Genomic DNA, 16613 nt, shown 5'->3' on the forward strand with positions numbered 1-16613 from the left:
AGTGAATCTAATTGGAGTAGAGTTTTGTGGAAACAAGTAGGAGATAAACTTGAGTGCCAGAAGTTGGTAGTTCATAAATGCTAGGCTAAGAGTATATAGTGCTTTTACAGTTGGCCTTGGTGGCATGTAAACAATGAAGAATGAAAGATGTTTTCTTGAAGAGAATGAAGGCCAAGAAGCAGATGGTAGTGATAGGAAGAGAAAAAAATGATGTTACTAATGATAGGCTGTAGCTTTTAAAATTTTAATCAGTGATATAACTGAGGATGTAGTTGGACTACCAGTGAAATATTTGGTTTGTATACAGTGAAGTTAAAAATTGGGGTGTGAAGAGATTTTAGTATTCTAGGCAAGAGTTAATGTATTTTTGTTTGTTTTTATTGTCAAGGTGATGTACAGAGGGGTTAGTTACATAAGGTAGGAAGTACATTTCTTGTCAAACTTGTTACCTCTTCCCTCATTTTTCTCCCACCTTCCCTTCCCAATCCCCCTCCCCTTCCAGAGTTGTACAGTCAGTTTACAACATATTGTCTTGTAAGTATTGCTGTTGCCTTGGTGTTCACCTTTTACCCTTTGTCTCACCATTTTGATGTTCCCTTTCCCTAATTCAGAGAAACATATATACAATATCTAGGGTACCAGAATCAAATACAGTGACAACAGGGGCTAAATCATAGGGAAGATAAACAAAAGAAAAAAATAATTTCACATGGTTTGTTAAAAATAACAATGATAAACTGTTTGAAATTATTTGTCTTAGCATCTTATATGATTGAGCTATTGTGATCATCTGCTAGGATTATCCTAGTCATATACTAATTGTTACCAATGAGGGAAACCATAGTCTGTTTCTTTAGGTCTGGCTCACTTTCCTTATGGTATTTATACACAGTAGAATTCTTTGCCTTCAGGGCTAAGGATATGGCTTAGTGGCAACAGTGCTCGCCTGGTATACATGAGGTCCTGGGTTCAATTCCCCAGCACCACATATACAGAAAATGGCCAGAAGTGGCGCTGTGGCTCAAGTGGCAGAGTGCTAGCCTTGAGCAAAAAGAAGCCAGGGACAGTGCTCAGGCCCTGAGTCCAAAGCCCAGGACTGGTCAAAAAAAAAAAGAATTCTTTGCCTTCATCAGAAAGAATGACATTGCCCCATTCATAAGGAAATGGAAATACTTTGAAAAAAATCATATTAAGAGTTAAGATCGTATACGGTGGACCGGTGGACTTGACAGAAGTCAAATCATGTATACAGCTAGTTAAATAATAAGCTGTGGTGCGAGTCACCAATATGGTGTAGTTGCCAGATAGCCAAGGTAACGTGGACTATGTGTAATAGAGATGTACGATATCCAGAAATGGAAATATAGAAGTATTCTAGGTGCTTCAGTCTGCATTTACCAATATTGTGTTATTCATGTGTGGAAGAGTGTATCAATCTCTTGGAGGTACTTTAATTTGCCCTTATCAGGGAGGCAATGATGAGTAAATCATAGAGAACAACTGAATCCTGAGCTTTGCATGAAGATATACAAAGTGGGGCTGGGAATATGGCCTAGTGGCAAGAGTGCTTGCCTTGTATACATGAGGCCCTGGGTTCGATTCCTCAGCACCACATATACAGAAAATGGCCAGAAGTGGCGCTGTGGCTCAAGTGGCAGAGAGCAAAAAAAGGAAGCCAGGGACGGTGCTCAGGCCCTGAGTTCATGGCCTAGGACTGGCCAGAAAAAAAAAAAGATATACAAAGTGCTGTCATTTGGAGATAAATTTACTAGAAATAGACTTATACTATATAGTTTTTAGGGTAATTATTGTGAGTGTATAGAACCAGGTACCAGTGGTTCATGCCTGTAATTGTACCTACTAAGGAGGCTGAGATCTGAGGAGTACAGTTCAAAGACAGCAGAGGAAGGAGAGAACATGAGGCTCAACTATCAAAAAGCTGGAAGTGGAGCTGTGGCTCAAGTGGTAGAGAGCTAGCCTTGAACAAAAAGGCTTAAGGACAGAAAAGTGCCAGTGCCCTTAGTTCAAGCCCCACAACTAGCATACGTATACACTCAAAAAAAGTCTTTCCAATATGAATTTGGTGAACTCATTGTGTCATTGGGCTTGGAAGAGATTTTTTTTTTTTTAAACTTTGAGAATACCAGAATTTCTTTCTTACCAACCCATTGTTACTCTGAACAGGAACAAGAAGATTTGCATGATTACTTCATGGTTTTTTCTAGATTTTTTTCTGGGGCTTGAACTTGGGTTAGGCACTGTCCTAACCTTTTTGCTCAAGGCTAGCCCCCATTCACTTAAGTTAACTTATAATTACATCAATTATTTTAATTAAATCATTTTAATTTAATTAAGCTAACTTTATAAATCATGCAAATCTTCTTCCTGTTTTCTGTAGGTAATAGAAGTAGTCAATATTGCTTAGGAGTACCATTGTTTTTGTTGGTGATATAATTATTGGGTACATTTCAGAGGGGGTATCTCCCTTGCATTTCTCTGATTTTTTTTGTTCCTTGATAGAATCAGTCTTCCCTCCCTCCCTTCCTCACCAGTCCTGGGCTTGAACTCAGGGCCTGAACACTGTCCCTGAGTTTATTTTGCTCAAGGCCAGCACTGTACCACTTGATACACAGGGCCACTTCCAGCCTTTTCTGTTTATGTGGTACTGTGGAATCAAACTCAGGGCCTCACCGCAGCACTCAGCCACATTCCTAGTCCCCTTGATGGAATTTTTATAGTCTGTTTCCAATTTTGGTTGTTTTTCAGTAATGTTTTTGTGTTGTAACCAAGAATTCAAACTTTGTTACAAGGTAGATGGGGAGGCAGTGTGTGCATCCTTTTGTCCATTAATCTGTGTCCTTGTGCTTAAACTCAGGTCCTAGGCGCTATTCCTGATCTCTTATGCTGAAGGCTAGTGCTCTGCTACCTGAGACACACCTCTGCTTACAGTTTTTTGGTGGTATGAGTCTCACAGGAAGTTGCCCAGGCTGGCTTGAAATTGTATTCCTCACACATCAATCTCCTGAATAGCTAGTCACTGGTGCCTTGCTCAATTAGATGTTTTCTTGAGTAGCTCTTTCTGTTCTTAGAACATTTAGAGCCAGGCACCGGTGGCTCACACTTGTAATCCTAGCAACTCAGGAAGCTGAGATCTGAGGATCATGGTTCAAAGCCAGCCCGGGCAGGAAAGTCCATGAGACTCCAATTAACCACCAGAAAACTGGAAGTGGTGCTGTGGCGCAAAGTGATAGAGCACTAGCCTTGAGCTGAAAAGCTCAGGGACAGGGCCCAGAGTTCAAGCCCCACAACACTCCTCCACCAAAAACAAAAACACATTTAGAAAATAATTCTTAAGGAATTAGCAGCTTCTGTCAGTCTAAGAAAAACACCATTTTTTTATTCTTTTTTTATATTTTAATTTTATCACTTCTTAGATAAAATTGAAAGCCATTGGGAATGTGGCTAAGTGGAAAGTGCTTGCCTAGCATGCATGAAGCCCTGAGTTTGATTCCTCAGTTCCACATAAACAGAAAAAGGTAGAGGTGGCCCTGTGGCTTAGTGGTAGAGTGCTACTAGCCTTTAGCAAAAGACCCTCAGGGACAGCACCCAGGTCCCACAACTGACCAATAAAACCAGTTTGGGGCCTCTTGGGGAAAGGACATGTAAGTAGAATATAAATACTATGAAAAGTTAAGTTTGTGACAGGATTTTTCAAACCTTTCAGTACTTATATTTTCAAATAATTATTTGTTGTAAAGCCTATTCTCTGTGAATGGTAGGAGGTATTACTGGTTTTTTTGGCCAGTCCTGGGCCTTGGACTCAGGGCTTGAGCACTGTCCCTGGCCTTTTTTGCTCAAGGCTAGCACTCTGCCACTTGAGCCACAGCGCCACTTCTGGCCATTTTCTATATATGTCGTACTGGGGAATTGAACCCAGGGCTTCATGTATGGGAGGCAAGCACTCTTGCCACTAGGCCATATTCCCAGCCCAGTTTACTGTTTTCTTTGGTATAAATGTAGGGGACTAGATTACCAGAGAGCTCAGTCAGTGGAGGTAGGAAGTATGAAATGATTCTGAGCTGGTAGTGTACAGTGTGTGAATAATTGACTTGCTAAACCAGTTCTCTTACACCCAATTACATGAATAAGAAAAGAGTGGTCTTTCTGCCATTAAATCCATTCTATAAGTTGTATGAAAATACATGATTTAAACGTGTGTGTGTCTATAAAATAGATTTTTGACATAAAGTGTTTGAGGAATTGATCAATGCTTACTATATGGCTGCCAGTACCATGCTTACTAACAACATTTTTGAGGCGCTTTTAACTGTGTAATCAGTACAATTCATTTTTCCATACAACATTGATTTTTTTTTGGGAGGGGGCAGGCTTCTGGGGCTTGAACTCTGACTTTTTCCGCTCAAAACTCTACTACCTCCACTTGGGATTACTTGGAAACATTTGAACTTTGGTTTGTAACCAATGAGAACAGTAGATTTCACTGACAAGTTGCATTTTGTTTTTGCTCTCAATCTTTTTTTTTTTTTTTTGTGGTGGTCAATCATGAGGCTTTGGGTTTAGATTGTTTTTTGCCTGTCCTGAGGCTTGGACTCAGGGCCTGGGCACTGTCCCTGAGCCCTCTCCCTGCCCAAGGTAGCGCTGTACAGTTGAGCCACAGCACCACTTCCGGTCATGAGACTTTAAGACAGGGCCTAGGCATTCTGAGCTTCTTTTTGCTCAAGGCTAGCACTCTACTGCTTGAACCACAGTGCAACCTCCGGCCTTTTCTGTTTATGTGATATTGAGGAATCAACCCCCCAGGCCTTTGTGCATGCTAGGCAATTACTCTACCACTAAGCCACATTCCCAGCAATTTATACGTATGATTGCTTGAAAATTACATTTATTATTTCCTGTAATTTTACATTTATTTTGGTGCTTTCATAGTCAAATCTACTTTTTCCTTAATAGTTTTATTATATACTTGATTAAAATGCAATAGGGACAAGTGTAGGGTTAGATAAAATTCTTGTTTTTAAATTTTCTATTTGAAGCCAAAAAGTCTCTTAATGCAACTTGTTACAAAAGAAAGTAGAAATAGAAATATGATTTAGGTACTGATTAACAGGAAGGCAGAAACATTGCTATTCTCAAATCAGTTTTTCTTATATTTGAGTTAGCTGGTTGGTAGAAGTTTGGTATTTTGGAATCATGAAGGATTTGTTTTTGTTTTGAGACAATCTTAATATGTAGTGTAGGTTGGCCTGGAACTCATGATCTCTCTACTTCAGCCTCTTGAGTGCTGGGATATTGAGTCTGTGCCACCACAGCCTGCCCTACTCATTATTTTAAGCTGCTGCAAACCTAATTTTGAGTTTATCAACATTCCTAGATGTAGCTGGTGCCAGTGGCTCACACCTGTCATCATAGGCAGGAGGCTGAGATCTGAGGATTGTGTTTTGAAGCTAGCCCAGGCAGGAAAGTCCATGAGACTTCTATCTCCAGTTAACCAACAGAAAAATGGAAGTGGTATCATGGCTCAAAAGTGGTAGAGTCCTGGCCTTGAGTTAAAAAAGCTCAGGGACAGCATTCAGGCCTTCAGTTCAAGCTCTGTGACCTAAAGAAAAAAAAAATCCTAGATGTAAAGAGATTAACCAACTTTTTCATTTAATACATAAGCTCATTTACTTTTCATATAATTTTTTATGAGAATTGTGACTAGCTTTTTTTCTTTAGTATACATATCGTGTAAAGTTGGGGGCGTTTCTTATGACATTCCCATAAATTTGTATAATTTACTTTGATCATATTCATCTCTATTATTTTTTTTACACTTTTATCCCCTATTTTTCTTTTCCCATTGTTAGTCCTCTTTTAGTATTATTTTTTGAGCTTATCTGGGGCTTTGAACTCAGAGTTTGGGCTGTACTAGAACTTTTGTACTCAAGGCTAGTGCTCTGCCACTTGAGCTACAGCTCCATTTCTGTTTTTTTGGTGGTTAATTGGAGATAAGAATTTCATGGACCTTTTTGAAGTGTAGGCTGGCTTCGAACTAGTATTCTCGTATTTCAGCCTCATGAGTAGCTAGGGTTACTGGTGTGTACGACCAACACCCAGTCCCTCTTAGTTTTCGAAGTATGAAAATACTTGACAGTTTAATTTGGCAGCACTTATTTTGCATATGTGATTTGTAGTTTCTTTTTTTTTTAAATTTATTAATTGAACACAAATTTTTTGACAAGGTGTTGTGCAAAAAGGGTACAGTTACATAGTAGGGCAGTGTGTACATTTCTTGTGATATCTTACGCCCTGTTTGTAGTTTCTTATAATATACTTTTAACTGATACTAGTAATTTTAAGACATGGTGTCTTCCCTCCCCCCCCCCCCCCACTCTTTTCAGTATAATAATCATGAAATTCGTTCTGGAAAACACATCGGTGTCTGCATCTCAGTTGCCAACAATAGGCTTTTTGTGGGCTCTATTCCTAAGAGTAAAACCAAGGAACAGATTCTTGAAGAATTTAGCAAAGTAACAGGTAAGTTGTATTTGTTTAGAAGTGGCGTAACTTTGTGTGTTTTGGGGGGCTTGAACTTAGGGCCTGGATGCTTCCCTGTCTGCTTGCTTAAGGGTAGCACTCTCACTTAAACCATAGCTTTATTTCTGACCTTTGGTAGTTTATTGGAGATAAAAGTCTTATGGACTTTGCTGCCTGGCTGGCTTTGAATTGTGATCCTCAGATCTCAGCCTCCTGAATAACTAGGATTACAGGTACAAGCCACTGGTACCTGATGACACAAGTTTTAATACTGAAGAATATAGCATATTTCTATGTCAAACATTATTGTCAACTCTACATTTGTTGGCTAATTGAATCCTAGCACTACACCTTTATGAAATAGGTACCCAATTTCTGTAATAATGAAAATAAGCACAAGTTTTGAGAATTAACTTGTTCAAAGTTTATCAAGCAATGCAGCTTAGTTTGCAAAATGATTGTGCTTCCTTTGCCTTACAATATTGAGGAACCTTATGTATTCTTTTTCTATGTGATATTCTTAGAACTGCATGAATTGCATTTTTTCCAAGTTAAAAGAATAAGTATTATTACTATAAAGCAAAAATTATTGTTTATACTATGGTTTAAGTTCTTTGAACTGTAAAATCTTTTATAACATTTTCTAACTTACAGGTTGCTTGTGTTAAAAGATATTTTTGCCTACAGCGTTTGGCAAATTATGTCTTACCAGTCTCCAAGAATATTTGAAATTTATAGTTGCGGTAAAACACTTGATATTTTCTTTGAAATAAGCCACTGATTGATACTGAATGCCAGAAAATATATTTCAGTGCTTCTATAATAAAGGTCTAATCATGCTTGGCTTGTAGTTTATATGTAGGTTTATATAGTTTTTACTTAAAAGTTCTATAAAAGAATTATAAAAATTGAGAAAGCTTGAGGAGAGTGACTTGTAAACCTTCTAAGTCCATCCTTCATTCTTTTTACTTTTTGAGGTAGAGTCTGACTGTATAACCCAGGCTATCTAACTCTGGATCCTTCTAGCTCAACATTTAAATGCTGGAATTGTAGACATGCTAATACACCAGCTTCGGACCTTTTTTAAGAGTTCTTTATAAAGATGGCTAGCTTAGCGATCTTTCCCATACTGATATTTAAATAATATTTTAGAAAATTAGTTCTTTGCATTTGGTTTATTTAATTTCTTTGGAATAATTGCTTTCAGAGGGTCTCACAGATGTCATTTTATACCACCAACCGGATGACAAGAAAAAAAACAGAGGCTTTTGCTTTCTTGAATATGAAGATCACAAAACAGCTGCTCAGGCAAGGCGTAGGTTAATGAGTGGTAAAGTCAAGGTCTGGGGAAATGTTGGAACTGTTGAATGGGCTGATCCTATAGAAGATCCCGATCCTGAAGTTATGGCAAAGGTAATATTAGTTAAAAAATTTTTTTGAAGGGTTGATGGGGTAGATGAGGGAGAACTTAAAAGTGAATTATATACTTTGTTTTAAATCATATCTTTGAAGGAAGGTGAGAGAAATACTGCTTCACAAGGCATTTAGGGTCATATGCTTGAAATGTATGCATGGAAAGTGAATGCAAAAATCCATTCATGAACACTTGGACATCATGATGTAGTTATTAGCCCATTTTTTAATGAGATGTTTTACTTCATATTTATGTAGGTTCTAAAAGCGATTTCTTTTGAGTATCTATGAATGGTAATCACTTACATGGGTTTTTGTATAATAGCTCTACTTTTAAAAATAATTATACTAGCCCTAGAAGAACTGCTGGAGTTAAGTTTACCTATTAGGCATTCTGCTTCAGCAGTGAGTTCAGAGATCCTGTGAGAATAAACATTTCTTGAGGTAAAAAATGTACATTTGCCAATTGGAGGTATCTGTTAAGGAACTTTGAGTAGTTAGAGGCCAAGTATCAAATACAAGTAGCTCATTTAAATCTAGAGATGGACAGGTGAACTATGGATCTGATTTAAGTGTTGCTATTACTATTCTCTTATTTATTTTTGGTAGGTTGTTGGGGCTTGAACTCTGGGTCTGGGCCCTGTCCCTGAGCTCTTTAGCTCAAGGCTAGTGCTCTACCCACTTGAACCATCACACCACTTATTAGTATAGGATAGAAAATGCTTTTCTTTTGGTTTACAAAGTTGTTAGGGTTTATCACTTTACAGCACCAAGTTCAAATCCTAGTCTTCAAGTATTTTAGAAGAACAGGATGTTTTATCTGGTGCTTGTCCTGGAGCTTGAACTTGGAGGTCTGAGTTTTGTTTTATTTATTTATTTATTTTTTTACTCAGGCTAGCACTCTTATCACTTATACCACAGATCTGTTGGTTATTACTTGGAGATAACAGTCTCACAATTCAGAATGGCTTCAGATCTCAGCGTCCATAGTAGCTAGGATTATAGGCACAGGCCAGTGGCATTTAGCTGACAGTTGTAACTTGAGAAGCTTTGAGGATTAGGAATGGGACCTTGCATGTAGTAAGAAGTACATCCCCATAATCTAATCAGCTTTTTTTGGTGCAAGTCCTAGGCTTAAATTGAGGGCTTAGGCCTAGCATTCTACTACTTGAGTACCCTTCAGCTTTGGTGGCCTAATCAGTTGTGCAGTTGTGTGGGTTTTTTTGTTTTTTGCCCTTCTTGGTGCTTGGGACTCAGGGCCTGAGCACTGTCAATGGCTTCTTTATGCACTTTACCTGTTGAGCACCTCTTCTGGCTTTTTCTGTGTATGTGGTGCTGAGGAATCGAACCCAGGGTTTCATGCATGTTAGGCAAGCACTTTACCACTAAGCCACATTCTCAGCCCCCTAATCAGTTTTTAAGTGCTTCTTCTAAGATTTTAGAAGCAGCTTCTAATCACTTAATTTTTAAAAACTACTAAGCATATAGTATTGTCTTTATTTTACCTTTTAAATATTTGATTAGAGCAACTTTAGGTTTGCAACATACATTTGTTCTATACTTTTCCCTACCCTCTACTACCATAGCCTTCTGGACTAATATACCTGAGTAGCACATTGTTAAAATTGAAGAGTCAACATTAAGCACCCAGAAATCTTAATACCTTGCGTTGGATTTGATTCTCAGTGTACCATTTTTTTTCTTAAGCAAATGTTTAATATTCTTTCAAATTTACATATCTGATATTCTACCAAAATACCTGAGAACTCATGAGGAACTAAAAGTTCATTTTGGTTTACATAGTGAACCAAAGATTTGTGGTTGCTTGGCTGTTAGGCTTTCTGGGCCTGTATTTTAGGCCAGGTGGTTAGCAGCTAGGAAGCAAAAAAAGGGAAGGAAGAATAGATGCTGCATTCTTAAATGTATGTTCCCTTCAGTTGCACACCCCCAATTATCAGACTCTGTACTACTAGGCCCCAAGCCTTTGAAGGTTCTCTTGCCACCGAATAATGCTGCGGACTCAGGATTGCAAGACATTGGTCTTTGGATAATAGCCAAGATCCAAACTATTAAAGCAGTCATGTCTCTTCCCCCACCTCTCTTTCTTAGTGTCTCTGTGTGTGTGCGTGTGCACGTGTGTGTGTGCGCGCACAAGAGAGATTTAAACACAGGGCCTCACTCAGATAAGTATTGTAGCATTTCTTCTAGCCCCCCTCCCCCTATTTTTCTTTTTGCCAGTCATGGGTCTTGAACATGGGCCTAGGTTCTGTCTCTGAACCTCTCTGCTCAAGGCTTACCACTTGAGCCACAGCATCATGTCCAGCATTTTCTGTTTATGTTTTACTAAGGAAGCAAACGTAGAGTTTCATGCATGCTAGGCAAGCACTCCTCTTCTAGATCTTTTTTTTTTTTTCTTTCCAGTTTTTTTGTCTGTTGTGGGGCTTGAACTCAGAGCCTGGAACTGCCCCTGAGCTCTTTCTACTCAAGGCTAGTGCTCTACCACTGAGCCACAGTGCCACTTGGTTTTCTGGTAGTTAATTTTGAATCTTATGGGCTTTCCTGCCTGGGCTGCCTTTGAACTTCCACCCACAGATCTCGGCCTCTTACTTAAAAGTAGCTAGAATTAAAGGCACTAGCCACCAGCACCCAACTTTGTATTTTCTTCTTCTTCTTCATCATCATCATCATCATCATCATCATCATCATCATCATCATCATCATCATCATTTGGTGCCAGTCCTGGGGCTTGAACTCAGTGCCGAGGCACTGTCCCTGAGCTTCTTTTGCTCAAGGCTAGCACTATACCACTTGAGCCACAACACTTTTGCCTTTTCTGTTTATGTGGTACTGAGGAATTGAACCCAGGGCTTCATGCATGCTAGGCAAGCACTCTACCACTAAGCCACATTCCCAGCCCTGTATTTTATTTTTGAGATAAGGTTTTACTAATTGTGCCCAGGCTGCTCTTCAACTCTCAAGTCCTTCTGCCTCTACCTTCTCAATAGTTGGGATTACAGACATTTGTTACCATGCTTGGCTTGAAGTGACCATTATAATAGTGTCAGTCTCTCCTAAAAATCATCTGTACATTGCATGTTTGTCCCTAACCCCTAAAAATTTTGCCTTTCAGAATGTCATGGAGTTAAACAGTAAACTTTTCCTTTTTTTTTGAGCAGTCCTGGGCCTTGTACTCAGGGCCTGAGCACTGTCCCTGACTTCTTTTTGCTCAAGGCTAGCACTCTGCCACTTGAGCCACAGTGCCACTTCTGGCCATTTTCTATATATATATGGTGCTGGGGAATCGAACCCAGGGCTTCATTTATACAAGGCAAGCAATCTTGCCACTAGGCCATATTCCCAGCCCCTATGTACAGATTCTTATGTGAGCCTAAATTTCCATCTCCTTTGGGTAAATAACCCAAGAGCAGATGTTTAGGGAAGAGTATCTGTTAAGAAGCTGCCAAAATGTCTTCTCTAGAGACTATTCCTTTTTGCATCCTCCTCACCCCAATCAGTGAACAAAAGTGTCTGTTTTACAGTCTCAACTTGTTTGGTGTTAGTTTGTTTGGATTTTGACAATTATAGTAGATGTGTGTAGTTTTACTTCACTATCCTTTTAACTTTCTATTTCCTAATAAGTGATAGATATTCAACACCTTTGCATTTTGTATCTTCTTTGATAAGTTGTCTGTTTCAAGTGTTTGAGCAATTTTCTTGGAATTCACTCATTGGATTTGAAAAGTTTTTGTCTAAATATATTTCAGATACTCTATTAGTAGTTGTTCAAGTTAACTTTGTTAGGATGGGGTGGTTACATCTTACAAATCGAACTCTGGAGATACACAGGGAATTTGTTTTTTTATTTCAGGTAAAAGTGCTGTTTGTACGCAACCTTGCCAATACTGTAACAGAAGAGATTTTAGAAAAGGCATTTAGTCAGTTTGGGAAACTGGAACGAGTGAAGAAACTAAAAGATTATGCTTTCATTCATTTTGATGAGCGAGATGGTGCTGTCAAGGTAAATAAGTGGTGGAATTAATCATAGGCATCTAAATTAGACTAACAACTTTTTAGTCATAATAGAATCAGTATGTTTTAGAAATTGAAGGATATGAGGTTATAAATTCCACTCAGGCAAACTATTGCCCTTTAGTGAGTTTGCTGATTTTTCTGAGTAAAAGTAGTTGAAGGTACTAGATGGTTAAACCTTACAGTTCAACTTTGTCACTGGCAGGCTATCATCTTTCCAACTTTAGTGCTTTAAATTTTAAATGAATCAACTGTCCCAAAAAGCTTACTTTTATATTGTTGATAGCATGATTTTTTTTTTAAGGCAATGGAAGAAATGAATGGCAAAGACTTGGAGGGAGAAAATATTGAAATTGTTTTTGCTAAGCCACCAGATCAGAAAAGGAAAGAAAGAAAAGCTCAGAGGCAAGCAGCAAAGAATCAAATGTGAGTACAATGTGTATACTTATTAAAAAATTGTATGCTTTTACAATTTTAGTGTGAACATGAGAATGCCAGCTATCACTCAGACATTAAATCACTTATATACCTCTCCCTTTAAGAGATTAATTGAAATCTGAGTCAGAAAGACCTAGGATTTAAAATGTTTATTAAACTATAGTGATGAGAATAATTGTAATTCTGAACATTGGAGTTTTATTTAGTAAATACAAAAAAAGATCTCAAGTATTTCTTGGTGTATTTTATAGAACTTTCTCCTGAAGTATTTTAGTATTTATTGTCCCCATTATCTTAGTATATTTGATTGAATGTGGAGTTGATTCTTTGTGAGGTAGGAGATAATAAGTCTCTAATTATGACAGACTTTTGCTTCCTTTATGCTAAAGAGTTTTTCTTCAATAGTATATAGTACCTGTTCCCACCCCAAGGATTTCATAAACTTAAGAATAGATCTTGAAAAGTGAATAAGCCCTAGGCATGGTTGGTCTATGTCTGTAATCCTAGCTTGGGCCATGTATGGAGACCTTGTCTCAAAAAAACAAAAAGAAAATACAGCTATTAAAATGATCAACTTGAGCTGGGTGCCAGTGGCTTCACACTTGTAATCCTAGCTACTCAAGAGGCTGAGATCTGAGGCTTGTGGTTCAAAGCCAGCCTGGGCAGAAAAATCCCCATGAATCTCTTGTCTCCAGTTAACCACTAAATAACCTGGAGGTGTAGCGTGGCCTAAAGTGGTAGAGCCTTAGCCTTAAGCAAAAGAGCTCAGGGACAACACCCAGGCCCTGTGCTCAAGCCCTACAATCCACAATAAATACATTAATTAAACCATCAATTTGTATAGTATCAAAATAAGAAAACAAGTGGGTATGTAATGAGGTTTTTTCTTTTTTTGTGAACTCAGGGCCTGGATCAAGGCTAGCACTCTACTACGTAAGCCACAGAGCCACTTCTTGGCCTTTCCTTTTATGTGATACTAAGGAATTGAACTCAGGGCTTCATGCATACTAGGCAAGCAGTCTACCACTAAGCCATATTCCCAGCCCCTGTAATGAGTTTTTTTTTAAATTGGAGTGAGCTTTCTAGAGGATCTATTAATAACCTGCTTATAAAGGAAACTTAGTTGGGTTAGAATTGAAGTTTAAAAATTCACGACTGGAGATTTAAGAATGGAGATTTTTGGTTCATTTCTCTCGGGATGGGATACAGAAGAGGAGGAATGCTTCTATGTATTTCTATTGTTTCACAATGAAAGATCAAGTTTTAGTTTTAGCAGTTGTGTAATTGGACAAGTTTGACAAACTAAGCCTAAATTTCTTCCAAGTTAAACTGGATACAAACTAATTGTAAGGTCTCTTGTACTGTGATTTTAATAGGAACACCTTTGCTGTGTTTTATAGGTTTGGTGGTAGTACCAAGTTGGGGGGGGGTTGGGTGGGATGGGAGACTTTGTAAGAGTTTTAATCATTTTATTTTATTTTTTTGTCAGTTCTGGGGCTTAAGCTCAGGGACTGGGTGATGTCCCTGAGCCTCTTTGTGCTCAAGGCTGGCGTTCTACCTCTTAAGCCACAGCATAGCTCCTGACTTTTTCTGAGTAGTTTATTGGAGATAAATGTCTCACAGACTTTACTGCCCAGGCTGTCTTAGAACTGTGATCCTTAGGTCTCAGCCTTCAGACTAGCTAAAATTACAGGTATGAGCCACCAGTGCCAGCTTAATCCTTTTATTTTAGTACTCAAACTTCTGCGTGTATTTTATGCAGTAAAAAGGGATAACTTTTTCTTATTTTGGAGAGGGTATAGTGAATTAATTATAGTAGAAGAATATAAGAACAAGGAGTTATTTGTGGCATTTGTGACTTAGTAGGGTGTTAGTAAAAGGCAGATAGGAGTTAGTAGTAGTACTTGAAGAGAACTAGAAGGGATTATAGATTGTGGCATCTGTACTAAGTAGCTATTCACTGCTTTTTGAAAATTTCAAAACTAGAGCATGTAGTTATCTTTATTGTATTTCTGTGAGTTAAGTAATTATGTCTCAGTTTGAGATGAGAAACAGGCACAGAGATCAACTTGCCCCAGGTTCAGTTACATAGCTAATAATAGAGTTGGATTTTGGGGGGGTGGGGGGATGATGGTGGTGGTGTCAGAGACTGGACTTGAACTTGCTGTCTGAAGCTTGTTTTTTCTCATTGGCTGGTGCTCTCAAAACCTGAGCCGTGCCTTCAACTCTAGAGTTATCTCTGATTTACCCAAGGCAGGCTGACCTGAGAATTTTCATTTTTACTTCTAGCGTTTTCTCCATGTCTGTACTACTGACAGTTTTGGTATGGAGGATGGCATTTAGCAGCATTCCTATTATATACCAGTACATCCCTCTGCTTCCAGCCACTCGTGTCTAGATATTACCAAATATACCCATTGGTTGAGTGTGTTGGTGTTACTTAAGTGAGAATCCCTGCATGGCTTTGCTGATGGGATTATATTATTAAGCATTAAGAAAAAGATGGTTTATCAGTCATTACCATAAAAGAAATTGCTAGAATTTACCACAAAGGTTTGGAAAACTTAAGTGAACTAGAATATTGCTTTTTAAAAATCTTTAAGTAGATGTGGAAAGGGATTTCAATCAAATATGCCAGTTTTATAAATAGATCATTCCTTCCATAATTATATTTCCATCTTTTCCAACCCCACTCATCCCCTCAAGTCATAGGGTACAATCTTTTGTTTCAGTTAATTGGAACAGGGAAAGGTAGGCCTAAACTAATTGAGTATAAAAAGATTTCCAGGGCTGGGAATATGGCTTAGTGGTAGAGTGCTTGCCTTGCATGCATAAAGCCCTGGGTTCTATTCCTCAGCACCACATAAACAGAAAAGGCTGAGAGTGGCCCTGTGGCTCAAGTGGTAGAGTGCTAGTCTTGAGCAAAAAGAAGCCAGAGAAAAAGCCAGGGGCAGTGCTCAGTCCTGAATCCGTGCCCCAGGATGGGCAATAAAACAAAAACAAAAATTCCCAAGGATTACTTTCTGAATTAGTGAGGCCAAAATAAATAATACATGCATCTAAATTTTCAATAACTGAAACTACTGTAGTACTAGATAATTTAAGGATGAATATTGCCTCTGTTAAGTACTACATTAACATGAAATTTTTTTTATTTTTTATTTATTTATTTTTTTTTGCCAATCCGGGGGCTAGGACTCAGGGCCTGAGCACTGTCCCTGGCTTCTTTTTGCTCAAGGCTAGCACTCCGCCACTTGAGCAACAGAGCCACTTCTGGCCATTTTCTGTATATGTGGTGCTGGGGAATTGAACCCAGGGCCTCATGTATATGAGGCAAGCACTCTTGCCACTAGGCCATATTCCCAGCGTTAACATGAATTTTATGATGGCTGTTGAGTTGCTTTTTGTTGTTTGATGTGTATTGTGTACACCAGTCATGGTGCTTGAACTCAGGGCTGAGTTTTATCCCTGAATTCGCCCTTTCCCTCTCTCTCCCCTCACCCCCTCCCCCTCTCCTCCCCCCTCCTCCCCCCCTCTCCCCCTCTCTCCATCTCTTCTTCTTTCCCTCTTCCTCTCTCTCCTTTTTCCTTTGTCTTTTCTATCGGTTGTGGGGCCTGAACTCAGGGCAGCCTAGGCACTATCCTATCCCTAAGCTTTTTCACTGAGGGCTAGCACTCTAGCACCTTGAGCAACAGGGCCATTTCTGATTGGAGATAGTCTCACAGACTTTTCTTGCCTAGGGCAGGATTCAAACCATGATCCTCAGATCTCTACCCTCCTGAGTAGCTAGGATTAATTACTGGGGTGTACCATCTGTCGCCAGTTTAATCAATTTTTTGTTGTTGTTTTTGCCAGTCCTGGGGCTTGAACTCAGGGCCTGAGCACTGTCCCTGGCTTCTTTTTGCTCAAGGCTAGCACTCTGCCACTTGAGCCACAGTGCCACTTCTGGCCATTCCTTTTCCTTATAAGTGGTGCTGAGGAATCGAACCCAGGGCTTCATGTATATGAGGCAAGCACTCTTGCAACTAGGCCATATTCCCAGCCCTTAATCACTGTTTTTGAAACTAAAAAGTTTACATTTGGTTGTTATGCAACATCTGTGGTTAATACTCAATTTGATTATAAGCAGTAGTAGTAGTTCAGATTAGGCACGAACATAAGGAAGGACCTGACACCTTTTTGAGTAAGATTCCCCC

At 38.9% G+C, this 16613-nt stretch overlaps 1 protein-coding gene across 6 annotated transcripts in view; it reads left to right on the forward strand.

Annotated features, from left to right (window-relative positions):
- Positions 1–16613, forward strand: part of LOC125357157 (synaptotagmin binding cytoplasmic RNA interacting protein) — a 39693-nt gene that overhangs the window by 14857 nt on the left and 8223 nt on the right. For 5 of the 6 annotated variants that reach the window (XM_048353883.1, XM_048353880.1, XM_048353879.1 and 2 more), the window contains 4 exons: positions 6402–6537; positions 7745–7950; positions 11819–11968; positions 12284–12405. In XM_048353883.1, the coding sequence (XP_048209840.1) occupies positions 6402–6537; positions 7745–7950; positions 11819–11968; positions 12284–12405 (614 nt within the window). The remainder of the gene's footprint in view (positions 1–6401; positions 6538–7744; positions 7951–11818; positions 11969–12283; positions 12406–16613) is intronic. The other variant, XM_048353882.1, reaches the window with a different exon arrangement.

The sequence above is a fragment of the Perognathus longimembris genome, chromosome 9, assembly GCF_023159225.1.
Source record: "Perognathus longimembris pacificus isolate PPM17 chromosome 9, ASM2315922v1, whole genome shotgun sequence".
Lineage (NCBI taxonomy): Eukaryota > Metazoa > Chordata > Mammalia > Rodentia > Heteromyidae > Perognathus > Perognathus longimembris.